The 20,900-nt window shown below is 42.8% G+C and overlaps 1 protein-coding gene across 1 annotated transcript in view; it reads left to right on the forward strand.

The window, feature by feature from the left end:
• The window catches only part of CHD7 (chromodomain helicase DNA binding protein 7), a 187,448-nt gene that overhangs the window by 49,458 nt on the left and 117,090 nt on the right, over positions 1 to 20,900 (forward strand). The window contains exon 2 of the mRNA XM_040626012.1: positions 11,395 to 13,230. Coding sequence (XP_040481946.1) covers positions 11,569 to 13,230 — 1,662 coding nt within the window. The 5' untranslated portion in view covers positions 11,395 to 11,568. The remainder of the gene's footprint in view (positions 1 to 11,394; positions 13,231 to 20,900) is intronic.

Below are 20,900 nucleotides of genomic sequence, written 5' to 3' on the forward strand. Positions count from 1 at the left end.
AAGCTATTCCCTTTACCATGGTGAGAAACAATCTTTAATCTCCCTATATTAGTTTTAGTGCTAAGGAACATTGGTCTTGACAGCTGTCCAACCCAGGCACAGAGGGCTTGTGAGTTTACTTCTGAAGTAGAAACGTGAGATATGTGGTCTTCGAGAACACTTTTTCCTCTTTCCTTGTATACATTGCAATCTGGAAGATGTAGTGTAGGGCAGTATTCTATTTAATAGGACACTCCGATTTATATACAGAATCTTTAAGCCTATTTTAAGAAATTAGAGATATGTTTGTCATAGCTACTGGTTTTTAAAGGCACTGAACTCTAGACAGCATAAAAGCTTTATGTTCTGCAGAATGTTTTAGAGGAAAAATTGTGAAATGGGCATGGGATTTTGGTATGTTTAGAGATATAAATAAGGGGGTGAGAACATGAACAATGTGGATAAGTGTAATATGATGTATAGTATCACTGATGAAACTTAACTATTTTCATTTCCTTACCTGCACTATAATTTTATTGGCAAATGATGTATACTAGTTAAACTTGCAAAAACCTTACCAATGGATGGGTGCAGCAGTCTGAGGCCTTAGGAAGCTCTGTATTTTAAAAGGTGAGTAGATAGTGTCTGTTGTTTTTGTATTTTTTTGATTAAACCAAGTACAAATTTCAATGATAAGATCTCATTGGTAAGCCGTAAATTATCTTCATCATCCTCATTATGCGAAATAAATGTCTCACCTGGTGGTAGCTCTTCTCACTGTGCCTTTTTTTTTTTTAAACGTTACAATCTCTTTTACCTGCTCACTTGAGGTGATCTTAGTATCGATCTCTGATCAAAACGAACACAAGGTAGAAACTTACAACTACGTCTATACTGTAAAGTTTACCTGCCAGTTAGAACAATATCCTAATATCAGGAATCTTGTACACTCATGTAAAAATTACCTAACCTGAGAACTGGTTAATTGAATGACTTTCAGGGGGAAATGTTTGAGGCAGAAGTGGCCATTACAGTCAGCTTTCAGCAACGTAGACTAGTATGGTGCTGCAGAAAATAATAAAGGAAGTTGCTGTAGAGTGTATTGTAATTTGGGGGAACAGATTTGGGTTATGAATTAATTTGCTTAGAATAGTATAAAAGTTATTTCATTTTGCCCACAGTGCTCAGCTACTGGGGAAGGAAGCTCCAAAAATTTCTGGGTAACTGGGAGAAAGGCTGGTTCAGGGTTGAGCCTTTGCTGTGGGTGCAGGAAAACGTAAAATTAAATATACGGAGGTTATGGAGAAAACTGTTGTCTTTTGTTACATGTGAATATGAAGACATTTAACTTGGCTCAAAGATGTATCAGACTTAGGCACCTGGGTGGCTCAGTTGGTTAAGTGTCTGCCTTTGGCTCATATCATGATCTCAGGGTCCTGGGATCCGGCCCCACTGCATTGGGGCTCCCTGCTCAGCGGGGAGTCTGCTTCTCCCTCTCCTTTTGCCCCTCCGCCCTTGCTCATGTTCTGTCTCTTGCTTTCTCTCTCTCTCAAAAAAATAAATAAAATCTTAAAAAAAAAGATGTATCAGACTTATTTAGCTGCATGAAATTGATAGTTTTCATTTTCAGTGTTATATTTTAGAATGTTTTATTTTATTTTATTTTATTTTGTTTTGTTTTGTTTTAATTTGTCAGAGAGAGAGAGATTGAGCACAAGCAGGGGGAGCAGCAGGCAGAGGGAGAGGTAGACTCCCTGCTCAGCAAGGTGCCCAAGGTGGGACTCCATCCCAGGACCCTGGGATCATGACCTGAGCCAGAGGCAGATGCTTAACTGGCTGAGCCACCCAGGCGTCCCTAGAATAGTGTTTGATAATAGTTCTGATTGTCAGATAGTTTTGATTCATCATCATAGAACCTACTCACATTATAAGTGTCATAGGCATAGAAGAAATGTTTCCAACCTTGTTATAAGTCAGAGTGATTATGATATAATGGATGCGAAGTTGTTTATTATGTATTCCAGTCTTTGTTTCATTTCCTTTGTCAAATATAATTTATATTGAAGTAGGGATTTAATGTAATTACTGAGTAAGTGATATTTGTTTTCATCCTTTTCCCCATAGATTTATGTTTTTGAGAGCATGTGCAATTTTCCAAAATAACTTTCTATAACACTCTTCCAAGGACCTCCCTCACCTTTCGTTACAGTCCTACGTCACTTTGATATTGCTTGCTTCCCCGATAGAAATTTGGATTTTTCGAAGTCCTGTGTATTCCTCTTTTGCATGAAATACAGCATCTTTAAAGAACCTTCCAGGTTACCGTGTGACCTCTACATTCGTCCTGTGACACTTTCCTGTGTCTGCTCAGGTTTATTCGTGATGGATAACGCTTCTCATCACATGTGCTCTCCTAGCAGAGAAAATGATAAATTATTTTCAGCCGTGGTATTGCCAAAGGTTCTTTACCCCTTCCTCTAAGGAAAAGAATGTTAGTAGTATGTATCCAAGAACGCTGTTTACTACAACCTTTCTCTCCCTGCATTTCAAACCAGGCAGAGTTGGGAGTTTTAAACTCCCCCTGGAAGATGAGACAAGATCCCCTTTTCAACTCTTTAGAACCCTTGAAAATGCAAAAGAATGTAGGAAATTGCCAGATCAGTTAATCAGTGACAACTGTAGTAAGTATACAGAAAACACAGTTCTTACAAGAGCCTTGGCTGTTTGCCGTTTTGGGTTTTTTGTGTTTTTTTGTTTTGTTTTGTTTTTTTAGCCCCTCAGCATTGTTGCCTGTGTCCCCCGTGGCATCTTTCAGTGGATCAGGATCAGCTTCAGAGGGGTTCGTGATCAGCAGGGCACCCCTAGACAGAGGGGGGCCCTAGGCAGCTCCTTCCTTCCCTCCTTCTATTCTCTTCTCACTTTCTGTAGGCTTGACATCACCAGATGGGGGTGCGTGCGTGTAGTCAGTTGCTTGAAATAGGTCTAGATAGAATGAATAGGGAAATATATTTTCAAATGGCGATTTTTAAATAGGCTAATAAACATGTGGCATCATTTGCTTTTATAGATCAACCATGTTTTGTTTCTTTAAACTATGCCAGGGTATTGTACAATATTGAGCAAGATGTACCAGCAATCACCAGATTTTGTAAAATTTATATTACTCTTCCATTAGTCTGCCCAATAAACATCCTTGCCAAGTGGATTGAAATACATTTCTGAAGTTTATTTTCCCTGTCCCAAATAAATTACACTAAAAAAATTTCCATTTACCTATTTTTGGACCTGTCTCTGTTTGCTTTCTTCCTTGTCTATAATAAAATTACTTAGGATAGCATTAAAAAGATGGGGTAGATTCACATATTTAACAGATACATATCTTGTTTATGTATATGGATATAGTATGTACAGATGTGTTTATAGGTGTTTGTCCTCATTTCTTTTGCCATATTATTGAGTATTCTAAGTACTTGTAGAATGTATACTGGTCTGTTGCTGGGCCATGCGAAGTTGTGTATGGAAAGAAGGTCACCCTGGACGCGTCCTTCTTACGTCTTGTGGTGGGAGTCTGCTGGCTGCCTTCGCAGTGGGCTTAGTCTTTGAAGGAGCTAATTTCAGAGGGTGATACTTCATTGTAGCATTGCAGGGTATAAAGGTTGTTCTCTAAAGGACATTGATTTCTGGGACTCTTGTGGTTTAGTGGCACAACTTATGTATAGGACAGTATGTACCTTTTGGCCAATTTAGAAAAAAAAATTAGTGTCGTGGCCATGCACTTGGTATGAACTGTTAGCTGAGTGCTGTTGCATTAGTTCCCTTGAAGGAAAACATTGGCTCCGTTGTTTGTGATCAACAGGACACCCGTGGATTATATAGAAACATTATATAGAAAAAAAAATCATCTTTATCTGAAAGGCAGCTCAGAATGTACAGACTCTCAAAGTTATGTAGAAATAACTGAAAGATTCTGCAAGAAACCTGTGAAATAGTGTGTTGTGTAACATAGCATTAGATATCAATGTTAACTGCACTTGGGGGGGTCATGTAAAATGATTGGCAAGCAGATGGATGTATCTTGAAAATTAAACCACTTCTAGATGTCCACTCCTTGTAAACCACCCCAAGTTAAAATTTGTCAATAAGGAGTCCTCATAAGTCTTTGGATGAGGTTAGCATTAGTATTGTTTCTTTGTTGGTCAGGAATGGCCTGACGACCTTTCCTTAAGATTAAGGTAGCACCTCTTTGTATTACTTGCTTTGTAATTCTTTGGGATGAGTTATTTGTTGTTGGTTATTCATTCTCCATTTAATTGAAGAGCAGTGAGAGTCATAGCAGCTGGAGGACCTCGGAGTCTGAGAGCAGGACTTCCCAAATTTTCATCTGCACAAGAATCAACAGGGGCCCTTGTTAATAAAATGCAGATTCTGTGTCAGGAGGTCTGGGTTAGGACCCCAAGATTCTGCGTCTCTCACCAGCTCCCAGGAAGTGCCCGGGGTCCCAGGACCCCCTTTAGCAAGGCTAAAGGCTGATCACAGAGGAGAGCAACAATGCTAGGTGTATTTGTATCCCTTTCCCCAGTCGGCTAAATCCTAGGGAGGGCTTCAAAATCAGCCTGAAGAGGAAAAGGGCTGAGGGTCAGGAAGTTTCCCCAGACTGGTGGTAACAAAGGAACTGAGAGGAAAAAGACACCAGACTGCAGGGTGATGGGGGAAGGAGGCAGGTGGGGGAGGCAAGGAAGGTGTGAGGAAGTGAATGGATGGTTGTTGGTAAACTTCCCGTGGTTTGACAGACCTAGCCCGGCTATTTGTGCTTGTTTCAGGGGTGGGGGAGGGGAGTTTGGGGGGGGGGTTAGAATGGAGGTTGACAGGGATCTGATTATGAAGTGCCTTCCCCCCATGCTGGAGCATTTGGGCTTGATGGAAAGCTGTGGAAACTCCTTTAAGGATTTTAATCAGGGGAGAAAGATGATGTGTTTTGTATTTTGGAAGATCATTCAGACGGCTGTGTGAACTTGTTGAGACCCGACTGGGAGAAACAGCCAGCCTTTAATGTTTTGTCCTTGACTAACACACGGAGGCCTGAGTCCAACCGAGGTGGTGTGAACTGAGGAAGAAGTGGACTCGTGGGGTATTTGGGAGGCTGGGTTAGCAGGTTGGTTGGTGGATGGAGTACGCAGGCTATCCAAGGAGCATTTATTAGAATAGCAGGCTGCACAGGACAGGGACCGCGTCTGTTTTGTTCAGCTCTGTGTCCCCGGTGTCTGGTAAATGTGTTATGCAAAGTAGGCAGTCATTAAATATTTTTTAAACGAATGAATGCTGGGAAGGATGGAGGGTTGTTTCCCATTGTTTGGCTGGGTCAGAGGGATGGATAGAGGTAGTGTTAGCTGCCACAGGGAGTGCTGAGGTAAAGCATCAACTCTGAGCGTAGTTCTTCCTATTCAAGGTATGTCTCTCCCCAATTAATATCAGCAGATTTGGGGTTACCTAGTGATATAAATGGAAGCTAACTGTAAATGCAATTCTTACTCTTTTTATTTTTTGGTTTTATTTTTCATAGGGTGCTTGGACTAACAGATCTTCTGAAGGACTTCAAATCCTTTTTTGATTTTTCTATATATTTTTTTCTTCCAATAAAATAGTGAACGAAAGTAATACACAAAGCTACTAAGAAAAATAGTGGCCTTAGTCTTATAGTTATGTAGATTCTTGGTTGTAAAAATTAACCTTGCAAATACTTTATTAAAGGGCAGTGGTAATAAGCCACTTATAAGTGAAAAGTATTTTGAAATTAATTATTCTTAAGTGTTACATTTTGTAGAGTTGAGACTCATTCTTAACATAATAAAAATTATTCATTAAGAAATAGAAATGTTTTGGGGAGATGTTATAGAAAGGAGAAATTTTATAGGTGGAAAATACAGTTAATTAACATAAAATGTGTTAAATGGAACAGACACTATACATTTCACAAGGGGTAGGTATGGACCTTTGAAAGAACGCTCTGAACAGGAGAAAATATTTTTCATCAGAGAAAGTTGCTATTATCTAATATGGTCTTTGTCTAAAAACGTTACCTCTAACAAGAAGTAGGTAGTAGTGCTGTCCAAAGATGTTTCTGCAATGACAGAAATGTTCCGCGTATGCACCATTCATATATGCACAGCGAGCACTTGAAATGTAGCTTGTGTGACTGAGCTCCTGAATTTTAAATTTTATTTAGTTTTAATTAATTTAAATAGCAACATGTGGCTCATGGCTGTTGTGTGGGACAGCACATCCCTAGCGTATTGGCACTGCCCGAACATACTAATGTGGAAGAAAATGTGGCCTTTCCTGGCGTGGGTGGTTCAGGAAGGGAACCATTTGGTCCATGAGGCAAATCTGGAAGGGACTTGTGGTCAACTGATGTTGCTGACTTGGGGGCATTTCCCGATTCTTTATCTGGGTCATTGTCTATTGGATAATACCTTCTCCCACAGCGAGTATTGGCTTGGGTAGACTTTTTCTCTTTCCCAAGTGGCTCTTGGGGGCCATTGGTGGGATCAGTATCCACAGATCTCATGGTCTAGCAGATCTATGAATGCAAATATCCAGCGGTGCTTGAGTCCTTTATCTTTTGTGTGCTCACCCATTGGCTCATGGATCCTCTCCTCTTTTGATATGATTTGTAACCTTGATGATGGAGCGGCGTCTTCCCAGGTTGTACTGCAGGTGGTGACATGTGTTTTTCCAGCTGCTAGACACTGCTGTGGAAATGCTGATACATGCTTTACCCAATCCCAGGAATCACTGTCACAGTCATGTCACGTGCCTCAGGCTCTTTGGAGGTAGAGGAGAGAAACTTAAAGAGAACAATTACAAATCAAGCTATAGAACAAAAAATGGTCTTCATCACCTAAAAGGCGGTTATCCTTTGATTCCACACTTGCCCACATTATGTCGGATATTTATGAAAAAAGTTTCGTCTGGATGGCATTCTACTTACACAATTGGATAAAATGTGGCTGGACTATGGAAAACATTTTGCACATGGGGGTGTTTTGTATTCATGTCCCTCCTTGCTGGTTTCCCAGGTCACTGTGATACCACATCGAAACCTGGCTGCAGAAATGCCATATTACTTTGGGAAGAGCGACGGAGTTAAGCATTGTTTATGTAAGTTTGAGGAAGTCAGAAATTCACTTCAAGATATTAATATATATTTTTGCACAACTTATTTCTTTCACCTTGGTTTGCTGTATGCCCGTTCCTTTCATCTCTGATTCTTTGTGTGTGGTTTACTTGTTTTTTGGATCTGCCAGTTTTCATCCTGCTTATTACCCCCGAAATCAACCAAGAGCCTCAATATGGTGCTAATAGGTGTTTGCTTCCTAAAAGTTACAGATAGTATAATTAAAAACATTTGTTTGAAAGGAAACTCTCTTCTATTTGTTGGTTTCAGCAGTTTAGGGACCTATTTCTGAGCAAAAGAGACCCTGATTTGGGCCTTTAATAATTTGTTCTTACTAGTAAGGTGCCGTTTCTTCCATACATTTCTCTTTCGTCTTTGGAAATTGTCGTGAAAATGTTTTTTAGAAGATGTTTTCTTCTCTCAGTCTATAAAAGGGTTTTTGAATTTGTTAAAGGAAGAGGGGCTTGGATTAGAGGGTCTCCAAAGTACTTGCTGATTCTCAGATTTTCATAATTGGGTTCACGGTGAAGTCTCTTCTGCAATGTAGGTGATTGTGTTAGTTGAGCTGTCTCATCGGGCCCCTCCTCACCCCAGACGTGTGCACCTTCTGTGGCGTCTGTCATTCTCATCTCATACCCAAGTGCCCAGGAGGGCCAGTGAAAACTTACATTATTATGTCTTCACTGTGTGTTTCTGTGCTGTTTACTGTGTAATATCACACATAGTTAAAACACTTGTCATCATAAATTCCCAAGAAATATTTTGTAAAATGGTATCCTAAATTTTCATTACCGTAACCTTTCGAATCTAACTTCTTTAAGGTTCATCATTTACAGATGAGCTTCATGAGGATAAAGGGAATTTTGTTTGTTTTCATTTGCTGGTACATCTCTAGTACCTAGACCAGTGCCTGGATCATTGTAGGTACTCAGTACATGTATTTTGAATAAGTAAATGTGACTTGAGATTTAGCTTGATTTTTATTTAAAGCCAAATCAAACAGAAAGACAGCTTGAATATTTATTACCCAAGTGATAATTATGAGAATTATTTGAGAACATTGACAACTTGAATTTCTAGACTTCTTTTTAATAATCTGTAACTATGCTGTCCAGCATGGTAGCCGCTACCCCCACGTGAACATTTTTTCCTTGAAATGTGGCCAGTAGAAATTGAGATATGCGGCAAGTGTAAAATACATACTGGGGTTCAGACTCAGTACCAAAAAATGTAAACAATCTCATCCATTTTTGGATGTTGATTGCATGTTGAAGTGATAATCTTTTGCATATATTGGGTTAAATAAAATTTATTATTAAAATTAATTTCACTCTTTTTTGGTTACTTTTAAAATGTGACTACTACAAAATTTAAAATGACACGGCTCTGATTTGATGGCTCATTGAACAGCTGATCTATCTAGACATAGAAAATGTAAATACTGAACGTAGAGAAGGGGCCAACCTCCAAAAAGGAGTTTTAAATGAATATCTTTGATAGAAACAAAATTACATGTTGCAGCTGTGACTTGGGAAAGTGGGTATTCAAATGGACTTGATCAAATTAAAAAAGACCAAAATAAATTAATTAGATTAGCTCAGATCAGAAATATGAAATCCAGCTACCAGATGGATTCCTAGCATAGTCGCCAGCCAAGTCTTGAGGTCAGAAAAGGGGCAGGAGGGCGGTGGTGGCTGTCTAGGCAAGCGGGAGCAGTCACTAATGACAGGCTAAAGCCATAGTTTCTGAACTCCCGTGCCCGGAGCTCACCTGACGGTGGTCTCAGTTGTGGTGGGTGGTGCGTTTACTGGATATCAGGTAATGATGTCATTTTTCCTGCTACTGGGAAATGGAGTCTTAGTCGAAAAGGTTGGCTAACTGGAAGCCAATGTGTCAGGTAGGATTACTCTTAGTGAGTGTTCTGTTTTGTCCCTTCCTGTGCCTGTAGGCAAGTTCTTTTCCCCCTTTCTGCTCAGCCTTAAGCTGATACGAAGTCAGCGTCACTCCACAGCGGCTCCTCCAGGCGGGCTGTGCCTCTGGGCTCAGAGGACATCCCCTCCCCTTCGGCTGCTTGCCCCCCAGAGCTGGCTGGGAACCCCACGCAGTCAGTAGGAGCATTGCCTCCTGCGACGCACAGGGGACCCTGGAGGGTGAAAAACAAGGCCATCCGACCGTATGAGTAGACATTACCTTCCTTAAGCTAATTTGAAAGGTTATTTTGGTAAGTGGTTAGTCTGCACCGCTAGTTTAAGCTATTATCAAGTCCATTCTAGTATTTCCTTGAAAGCTAGAATGAGTCTTGAATAAATGAAGACCGACTGCTTAGGCTATCGAGAAGTAATTCAGTTTATAAATATTTGTTGCACTTGGCACTGAAGATTTCTGCTTCTCTTTATTTTGGATTCGAAAGTGGTTGTGTAGTAAAGCAGCATGTCGGTAAATAAAATGGCTTTCACGCTCACCTTATTTTCACCCTTCTGACCTCTGTTTTGGAGAAAGTCGATCAGAAAATTCATGGCAGTTAGCGGCGGAGTGAGGAGACCTTTGACTTTAGCTGACAGCTGTCACCTGAAAACTACAGACCTGGAGACCTTCTCAGGTGTTCTGTCTGTAGTTCTGACAGTGAACAGGAATGTTGTTTACATTTTCTGTAAGCAAAATTCTCCCCTTGTTAGGAATATGTTAGAGTAGGACAAGCAGGAGCTGGGTTTTCTCTCTCTCTTGCTGGTAAGTTCTCAGCAGTGCTGGTTGCCCATTGTTCATTCCCATGCTCGTGTGGAAGCGTGTCAGTAGAATTTATGAGTGAGCCTGTTTCTAACATCACTTTTGAAATTCTTCAACAAGATACTGCTTTTTTCAAGTTGGGCAGTATCAAACAATGCTTCATGTACTCATGAAAGAGGGAAAAAATGAGTTAAATTCCAAAGATGTTTCAGATTTCGGACATTTTTCCTATGTGAATTAGTTCTTTATTAGGTTGTTGATTTAATTAGCATTCGACAAAAACACTTCCCTGTTTTGATTGGTGAAGCATTCTTTAAACTGGTTACTTTAAGCGGATGCACAAAATCTGTTAGGAACTGTTCGAATAAAACGCACAGCAGTAGGTGGTATACACCTGGTGCCGTAAACACAGGACACCGACGGATGTGCTTCTCTCCCTACGGGCTCTCGTCCTGCCTTGTCCCAGAAGAGGGGAAGGCAGGGCTGAAGCCTGCACCGGTAGTTTGAACTTTGTTCTGTTAAAGTAATTGTCAGTTTTGACCGGTTGGGGGGAAAGTTTTCGGTTTCTTCTGATGAGAACAGTCATCGTCTAGCAACCGTCCATCCAGCTAGAGTCTCTCCGAGTGGTCACATGGGCTCTGGGTCCATCCGCAGGGTCGGGCACCTGCCTGGGAACCAGGACCTGTGATCGGACTTCGGAGCCGGCAGCGCAGACCGGGGACGCGGCGGGCCCAGAGCCATGAGTGAAATCAGCCTTCTTGGAGAATGAAAGCTTTTATGCTGATCTCCCTCTGAATCTTGTATATTCCTGCCATTAAACATAATGGAATTATGAATTTATCATACTGTTTGCGAGCTTGCTTTCCATCATCATTGCGGATGCTCCCTCGTTGGAACGTCGTGGACACGTTCTCCTTTGACACCTCTGTTGCTGTGACATAGTTGTATGTGGGCCGTAAATATCTAATTTGTACGAAATGACTGATTTTGGTATTTGTATAATCCTCTAGTCAGTTTAACTAAGTTGAGCTTTTCACAGCCCTCGGTGCCACGGCTGCTCATCTGATTACACTGCTCAGGGGAATAAGGTTAAGGGCGGGCTGTTGGTAACCAGAGCATTTCCAGGGCTTTAGTTCAGCAGATGGGCTGCTTGGCTATATTCATACATCTGCTTGCCTGCTGTGGCAGCTGCTGCTGCTTCATGTTGTGTTCTTTTGTTCTGTTCCATCCAAGAATGGAGCGTTAGGAAGTGTAGTGAATGGATTAATTTAAGGTTAAGGTTAGTGTTTTGCTTGCTTTCTAAGTAACCGATCATAATAATGCTTCTGGTAGAAGCTAATGAGTTTCTCTTAAAGTGAACTAGATTTATAAAATACAGCTCAGCGAGGGGGCTAGATTAGTATTGTTAATGGAAACCAAATTCAAATGCGTAAAATACTGCCAGTTTTTATCATTTGTTCCTAATTCTTTGTTTTCTTCCTCCCTCCCCCCTCCCCCCATCCCCCACTCTCTTCTAGGACCTATATCCAGACTTTGCCTGACACTGCAGGGTCCAAGAGAATTAAAGAAATATGGAATGACATGAAGAAGATTAGTTAAGGATTATAGGCTTTGAGGACAAACACCTCAGTGAGGTGAAGCACAGACAAGCCCCTGAGCTGTGGTTTGGAGGAGCGGTGTGTTGGAAGAAGATGGCGGATCCGGGAATGATGAGTCTTTTTGGCGAGGATGGGAATATTTTCAGTGAAGGCCTTGAAGGCCTTGGAGAATGTGGTTACCCTGAAAATCCAGTGAACCCCATGGGTCAGCAAATGCCAATAGACCAAGGCTTTGCCTCCTTGCAGCCCTCCCTTCATCATCCCTCGACTAATCAAAATCAAACAAAGTTGACCCATTTCGATCACTATAATCAGTACGAACAACAAAAGATGCATCTGATGGATCAGCCAAACAGGATGATGAGCAGCGCCCCTGGGAACGGGCTCGCGTCTCCTCACTCGCAGTATCACGCCCCTCCCATCCCTCAGGTCCCCCACGGTGGCAGTGGCGGCAGTCAGATGGGCGTCTACCCTGGCCTGCAGAACGAAAGGCACGGGCAGTCTTTCGTGGACAGCGGCTCCATGTGGGGCCCCCGGGCTGTGCAGGTGCCGGACCAGATCCGGGCCCCCTACCAGCAGCAGCCCCAGCCGCAGCCGCCCCAGCCCGCCCCGTCGGGGCCCCCCACACAGGGCCTCCCTCAGCACATGCAGCAGATGGGCAGCTATCTGGCACGTGGGGATTTTTCCATGCAGCAGCACGGCCAGCCACAGCAGAGGATGAGCCAGTTTTCCCAAGGCCAGGAGGGCCTCAGTCAGGGCAGTCCTTTCATTGCCACGTCAGGCCCCGGCCACTTGCCCCACGTGCCCCCACAGAGTCCCAGCATGGCGCCCTCCTTGCGCCATTCAGTGCAGCAGTTCCACCACCACCCCCCTACTGCTCTCCACGGAGAATCCGTTGCCCACAGCCCCAGATTCTCCCCTAATCCTCCTCAGCAAGGGGCTGTGAGGCCACAGACCCTTAACTTTAGTTCTCGGAGCCAGACAGTCCCCTCACCTACTATAAACAACTCAGGGCAGTATTCTCGATATCCTTACAGTAACCTAAATCAGGGATTAGTTAACAATACAGGGATGAATCAAAATTTAGGCCTTACAAATAATACTCCAATGAATCAGTCCGTACCAAGATACCCCAATGCTGTAGGATTCCCATCAAACAGTGGTCAAGGACTAATGCACCAGCAGCCCATCCACCCCAGCGGCTCACTTAACCAAATGAACACACAAACTATGCATCCTTCACAGCCTCAGGGAACTTACGCCTCTCCACCTCCCATGTCACCCATGAAAGCAATGAGCAATCCGGCAGGTACTCCTCCTCCACAAGTCAGGCCCGGAAGTGCTGGGATACCAATGGAAGTTGGCAGTTATCCAAATATGCCCCACCCGCAGCCATCTCACCAGCCCCCCGGTGCCATGGGAATCGGACAGAGGAATATGGGCCCCAGAAACATGCAGCCGTCTCGTCCGTTTATGGGCATGTCCTCAGCACCGAGGGACTTGGCCGGGCACATGAGACCAAATGGTTGTCCTGGTGTTGGCCTTGCAGATCCCCAAGCAATCCAGGAACGACTGCTGCCTGGCCAACAGCATCCTGGGCAGCAGCCGTCTTTCCAGCAGTTGCCAACCTGCCCTCCGATGCAGCCCCACCCGGGCTTGCACCACCAGTCTTCGCCCCCACACCCGCATCACCAGCCTTGGGCACAGCTCCACCCATCACCCCAGAACACCCCGCAGAAAGTGCCTGTGCCTCAGGTAAGGGAACTCGGATCCTGCCTGCCTTGCGGTAGAAAGTGCAACACGGTAAACTTCTCTAATAGATTTTTCCTTTGCATTTCACGAAAAGTTTTTTCATTATGAGTTCCTTAATTTTTACCTTGTAAGCTGCGCCAGAACCTCATTTTTTTCTGTGAGTCTCTCACTTACTGGCTTACGCATTTATACACGGATTCAAAACGTCTTGAATCCTTCTGTCGCAGGCATTGTGGTAGGTGCTGCGGATGTGCCATGGATAACTAATCCCGGGACCCTGCCTGCAAGATTTTCACTGCCAGCAGGGACAGGGACAGGGACGTTGGACTCCTATTCTTTCTCGTTCTCTCTCTGGTTTAAAAACACACTGAAACTCGGTTTCCAGCAAAGTTTTCCGTGTTTGTGGCAATCTCTCCCACCTCTTTCAGAAAATTATGATTTTTTGTCCCTTGGGAAGTTTCAAAATGTGTTTTTCTGTAATATTTATTTTACCAGCTATTGGATGCTAGTGTGAACTTAAATTGCAAAGGGTAGAAAATCATAGTCAACATTAATCTGCAGAAATGTTTGGTCTCCAAGAGATTTGGGTACCCGGCATGACAACAGGAGTCTTCCTTTTTGTAAGCTGGGATTTTTGTTATCCTACCGTGTTCATAAGCAGACATTTAAGTTTCAAGCTTTGATATTCACAAAGATGTCTTTCCGTTATAAACGTTGATGTTTGTGCCCTAGGTCTAGGAAAAATACATTAAGATCTATATATGTACAGATTACTCTGAGTGCTATTCAAATCCACCATGATTGCTACTGGAATTTGGATGGCACAGGATGTGATTTTAGAGCTGTTCTTAATGAACTTAGAGTTGGTGTGGAAAAACATGGCCAATGTGTAGAAAGAGAAGCCCACTGAAAGACTGCACATGGTTGTGTGACAAGTGTCCAGAGACAGGAAATACCCTGGCATTTGGCTAGGACTTAGCCAGGGAAAGTGAGCTGAGGAGGGCATTCTGGTTTGGGGATGACTCAGTAAATGGGGGCCTGGGACCTCAAACTTGCCACAGGGCACGCCAGATGGTGGAGGTCTTGCATTCTGTTTTAAGGAATTCAGACTTCAGTGGGGAGCTTGAGATATTGATTAGACAGTCCACAGAAGCGTGGGAGACTGTGAGCCTGTGGTCCAGGCTCATAAGGACAGTTTGGACCGGGGATTGGGGAGTGGCAACAGAAGGGATTAAAGCAATGTGAAAGTAGAAAGGTTTGGTCAGGAAACAAATCCATGTGGGATAGCCCAAGTGGAGAGGCATTTAGAACAGAGACTCCGAAGCCTCAGCCCTGGTGTGAGTGGGAAAGTGGAGATCAGGAAAGTCTCCTGGGGACCCAGGACACAAGGATCCGTGGGGGATTTGGGGAAAGTTGTCCTCAGAGGTCTGGCACACTGGGATATTCTCAGCCGGACCCCCGCGGTCAGTGGGAGCTGCCCGGGAGAGAGCTGCTCCCTGTCTCCCCATGGGAAAGGGCTTGTGAGCCCTGTGGTTCCTGGACCAACTGCAGGGGGAGGGAGGGGAAAGCCAGTCTGACCAGGGGCTGGGAACAGAGGGCCTCGGGGAAAACAAGTGTGAAGGAGTCAGTGGAGAAGATCAAACCCTGCTAATTTGTTTTCCCTTATATCAATCTCTAGGCAAGATGGCCCTGCCCTCTTCAGAACTGACTGAAAATGCTGTCTCTGAGGCCAGCCAGCCTGGGTGCTTTCTAGGGCAGAAATGAATGTGACTTAATTTCCAGGAATTACGCTTTTCTGGTTTCTCAGAAAGTGTCTTACTGGACAAGGGATGTTTCTAGAGCAGTGATTCTGACCTCCTGTTCCAGCATCTTCTCACTCTGCTGGAGGACAAGCACAGTTGGAAGGAGATGCCCTGTGGTTGTAATGTGATCTCTGGATGGGAATTGTTGATCTCCCCCAGCTTTCCCTAGTTTCAAGAGCACAAAACATCTCAGTAGCCATTCTGATAATGGAAACGAGTACCTGGCATTCGAGTCACTCAGCACTGCAAGGCTTCGTATGTGCTAGCCTCTGGGGGACACAAGGTGTAGTTCACTTTTCCTCCAGCGCCCCAGGCTTGAGTACGTCATCATGGACAAACTCAGAGCTGTTTTAGGGATGTATGTCAACAAGTACATTTGAGGTATCTTTATTTAAGTTCAGTTACCTGTAAAATTTTTTTGTTTGTGGTATTTGCCTTCTTATTTCATCCTCTTCAGATTTTGAAGCACTCAATTCTGAAAATAATACTAGGGAGGTGTAAAATCTTGTGAAGAACATAGACTTTATAGTCAGAAAACTGTTCGAATTTCAGCTCTGCTACTTATTAGCTTGGTGACCTCAGACAAGTTAACCTCTCTGAACCTCAGATTCTTCAGCAGCAGAATAGGAGAGATAGTACCTATCGCACAAGGTGTTGAAATTAATGTGTACCCAGTGCCTCGTATAATGCCAGCCGGTGGTGTATACTCATGTGAATTCTCCTCCGGGCTTTAGTTCTGATCTCCTGCAGTACACACCTTATTTTATAATTATGTCATTTCACATGTAAATACAATGTAAAATTACTTTTAGTTTTAAAGAACAGGTTAACTGTGATTAAATATAGCCTTAGTTATGAAACATTAAATTTGATTTGTGCAAATATTTCCCCTCCTTTAGCCCATGTTGACAGGTGTGATGAGGATAATGATGTGGGTAATTCAAAATGCTATCACGTAATCCTAAAAACCTCTCTCTCCCTGTGAATGACTCACATTCTACTCTAGCAAATATATCTTATCTAATTATGTTTTTTTTTTAGAACTACTAAAATTATTTTGCATTTCATATATGATAGAATGGTGGTTCAAAACCGTGCTGTGTAACAGGGAAACTGCCAGATCGGGTTGAAATATTGATACGATTTGCTGAATTATCACATTCAGATAGGTTTATTGGCTTTTTTACCTTGAATTTTTCACTTTTTAAAAATGTAAGTTATGCTTTCTAAATGTCTCGTGAACTCTGAACAGATATTTTCTAAGTTGTATAACACACAGAAGTATCTTTAAAGATAATTTTAACTTTATGTTGAAGAGTCAACGAAGGAAAATGTTAGAAAGGCCAGAGTTCATTGGACCAAAATGTTCATTGTGGAGTGCGGACACATTTTTTGGTACTAGCTCCAGACTATCCTGATTATTTGATAAAGTTTACAGGGGAAGAAGAAAGCCTAGAGTGTGTGAGTCTTGATTTCGGGGTCATGAATTCGCATCCCACGTGGGATGTAGAGATTACTTAAAAATAAATAGATAAATAAACTTTAAAAATAGTAAACCATTATGTGTTAACATCAGTAACATTTTTAAATGAAAAACAGCTGCTTTCCAAAACAAAATGAAACAAAATTAAAGGCATGGTTTTACATTTTCTCAACTGTTGGATTCTAACATCTGCCACTGCATAGAGTCTGCATGCACGTTATGAGCCTTTGGAAAAGTCCACTTATGTTTGTGGAGAGAGAATGAGAGTGAGAGGCAGATAGCCCAGAACCCCAGTCCCACTCTCAGAGCCACCAGCATGAAGAGAAGTGTGCAGGCTTTTGAGTGAAAGCACCACCAACCTCTGGCTCCGTGACCTTGGGCAGGTGACTTCACCTCAGGGCCTTGATTTTTTTTCTCTCTGAAATGAGGGTAGACTGGGGGACATGGGTGGCTCAGTAGGTTGAGCACCCAACTCTTGATTTTGGTTCAGGTCATGATCTCAGGGTCATGGGATCGAGCCCTGTGTTGGACTCTGCGCGCAGCATGGACTGTGCTCGAGATTGTCTCCCTCTCCTCCTCCCCCTGCTTGCTCTCTCACTCTCACTCTCTGTAAAATAAATAAACAAACAAAATCTTTAAAAAAAGTAAAAGGATGGTAGATTTGCCTCCCTGCTTAGAGGCAAAGCGAGAATAGCATGATATCTTTCAGTATTTAACATGGTGTCAGATACATGGTGGGGACTCAAAAATGTTGTATTATCATCGGGCCAATGCTCAGAATTGCTTGTTGCAAAGTTTAAAAAATAACTTAAAGCACTTATTTCAGTGTTAACTATTGTTAGCGTTGTTTGCCTTCGTTTCCGTGGTTTTAGGGAACAGTTACCAGATATTGAGGCACCTGATCATACTGCCCTTTGGGAAAGAGAGAAACAGCTTGTTTGGGGCGGCGGGGGGTGGATGGTGTAGGCAAGCATCTGCTATGGAAAGCACACCACAGGATAAGCGCTGTGTGCTTTGGAAATAGCTCCCAATCCACTCCTGGTGGGGATGAGGTTGGGGGTCTGGGAGGGTGAGCTGGGGAAGTGATGGCTTCACTGAGATGTGAGGGATCAGTCCAGGTTGAGAGGAGGCTGGGTGAAAGGGGCAGGGAGAAGAGTTTGAGGCTTAGGAAGTAATGAGCGCAAAGCCCCATGGGCTCCCGAATGCCCCAGTGTTATTGAGATGTGGGGGCTGGGGGCTGGGAGAGGAAGCTGTGTGGTCTCCTTATGGGCATGTTCTGTGTCCATGGGATCCTGGGAGGTTTGTGGCGGGGACAGACACGGCACCATTGGGGTGCTTTGCAGCATCTCGGGTGGGAAGAGAGCAGAGAATGGAATGTTTATCAATGCGCGGTGGCTGTGGGTGAGAACCACCTAGAAGGAGAGTACAGAATATTGTTTTGTTCATTTGAAGAGCTTATCTAAAAAAGACTGGTTACGTGGATTGTCCTTCAAGTTACAGGCAAATCCCTGAGTTTCTGAATAAGTTCTGTAACTGCACAAGACACAGGTATCTTCGTTCACAGATTTGACTCTGGACGGGAAGGCGACTTCTGGTGGAATTTAGAATCTGCAGTGTTGTATCCTTAGAATAATTATATTTGTACACTTTTCATTAATTTGGGCCTGAAATACTGTCCTGATAAGGAAACAGGAAGCAGACAAAATTTTTAAAGGACCTCCTAAGATTGAAGTGATGGGTAATAATTTCTGTGGCCTAATTTTTCCCCAGGAGATTAAAAAAAAAAAAAAGGAAAAACACCTAGAAGAATCAGTGGTTGTAACTTTTCCAGTTCTCTGTCTTTACATGACATCTTATAAATATCTTTTAGAAACAGCCTTGCTGGGAAAACCTTTTCCTGGTAAATTTCAAGTAGAGTGACTATTCTACTGAAATTCTCTCAGTTCACCCAGTAAATACAGAATTCCAGACATGAGCAGAGTAATTGGCAACTACTAAATAAATTTTATAGAAAATGTGGCCATGCATCTCAAGTCTCACTTATGCAAATTGTGATCGGAAGTAGAGAAAGGGGTCTTTTTAATAGAGAGTAGATGTATCTCTATGAATATTACTCTTGACATACTTTCATACTTCCATTGAAGTCTAGCGGAGATGGGGAAAACAAAATATATCTAAGGAAAACCCAGCTTTGACCTAAGTGGCTGAATTCAGGGTCTGTGCTAAGTATAGCCACGTTTGGAGAACAGGCAGCCATAGTGAAGACCTCAGTGGAGAAGGGTGCCCCACCTGCTTCAGACGGGAGGGAAGTCAAGGGAGTTGCCGCTTTCCCCATGTGCTGGTGGCTTGCTGGTTGTTTCTTCGTGATACCTTGTTTACAGCGAGCCACCTGTCCTAGACTGCCCTTGACTTTACTGGTCGATCTGGTGCTCTCAGCAGCCTGTTGTTTTTCGGCAAAGACTGTTGGTATTTTTTCTGTTGCAATTTGTATATGCTGCAGCTTAGTGAGAACTCCCTGCGCCTTCCCTCAGCATAGCTCGTTTATCCCAGAGGTCAGAGATTCAGTGGGTTAAAATGGAAAATACCAAGTGGAGAGTTAAAGCAAAGGAAAAAATTCTGCCCTATCTGTCCTTTCACCCCACTGTCTGAAAGCATGAAGTGAGCCGCATACTAAACGGTAGCCTTGTCTCCTAGTGGCTTTTATTTTGTAAAAGGCTGTAGTTTTCTGTGAGTATCAAAAATATCGTAGGTAACAAGGAGTTAGTTTTTTAAAATTACTTTTGAAGCCTAGATATTAGCCATCGCCTAAGTGTCCTAAGCGCCTATGAATTTTCTTAACCTTTAAGAAGCCACTTTTAGGTACTGCATTTTAATCTGGTATCTCGTTGTTTTCATTCAACTCCATTAAAGAAATACTTATTGAGTGTTATGTGCTAAGCTCTCTATGAAGGACAGAGATTGGCAATGTGGGAGAAGGCAGGGAAGAGATAAAGGCCTTCACTGAGATGGACAGGGAATTTTGTTATTTACGTAAAATCTTCTGGCTGTCATTTCTTCAGGTACCAACTGTATTCCTAGACCAGTGCTGTCCAATTGCAATGTAGTGGGAGTTGCAAATGTAAGCCACATGTGTTATTTTAAATTTTCTAATAGTCACATTAAAAAAAAAAGGACTAGTAAAATTAATTTTACTAGTATGTTTAATTAACCCAGTATATCTAAGATATTATTCCAACACATAATCTGTATGAAATTACTAATTAGGTATTTTACGCAAGTACTTGAAATCTAGTATGTATTTTACCAGGCGGTTCTCATTGCAAACCGGGAGCCCAGTGCGGCTGGTGGCTGCCATATTGAAGAGTACAGAGCTGGACTGTTTCAGTAGTAGTTGCTTCAGATTCTTCTTGAAAACAACTCGGAGTATAAGTAAATCCATGCACATATAAATAAACTTTAAACTGTTAAATTATGACAGTAAACTTCAGCACTGGTGTTAGCACCCTCATTGTGCTTTCTTGTGAGTGTCTCTGAAAGTGGATTATAACCATTTCCAAGATTGTAGTTTCAAGTGGTTTTTGGATACTTGTGGTTATTCCACTCGCCCCCGCCCCCTCCTCGGGATCTCCCTTTGCCTCTCCATCACTAGTGCTTATTTATGAAATTGGTTCTCCAAGGATAAGGGAGTAAGCCCTCGTCTTTACTCTTATGCATGCCTCCCTTCGTTTTCCTCTCACTTTTTTCTTCTCTGCTTTTTTCTTCTTCATCTTAACAATCACTCAGAAAGGCCATTTCTGCAGAGCAATAGTTAGCTGGGGAAGGAAAATTGGAAAGTGGGTCAGGGGGACAATTAGGGGAAAAGCATTGCTAGACCTAACTTGGAGAATTTACCTTAATCTTGACATCTTAATATTATTCTCCATTTGCTGTAGTTACAGCTGTCAATCTATTGTAGTCTCTAAGTAACCATGGAGAGAGGGCCCTCATTCTTCCTTTGTTACTGAATATGGTTCCTTTATCAGTGAAGGAAGTCAGCAGCAAACTTGTGCTTTTGCCTTGCAAAACTTTACTAGGTGGTAGTGCATCACCATGACTGAGGTTTCACTTTTTTTTGCTTGGTGTGAGAAATGTAGGAGAGCCTTCTAGGGACTGTGGCATGGCCCCAGGAGTGGTGTCAGTGGAGAAGTTAAAGGAAAAATGCCAAGAAGTTGGCATCATTTTAAAAAGTCAAAAGTCAACATAGATACAGAGACACTCATTTTTCTGCTTGCTTTTTTCCTGGTCTGATTGGATGGTGAGAGAGATGGCCAGGTAAGGCCGGAAGGCATTTCCTTTGTCTTATTTTAAAAAATTACTTACTTACTTACTTAATTTGAGAGGGAGGGAGA

This window comes from Ursus maritimus, unplaced genomic scaffold, assembly GCF_017311325.1.
Source record: "Ursus maritimus isolate PB19 unplaced genomic scaffold, ASM1731132v1 scaffold_9, whole genome shotgun sequence".
Classification (NCBI taxonomy): Eukaryota; Metazoa; Chordata; class Mammalia; order Carnivora; family Ursidae; genus Ursus; species Ursus maritimus.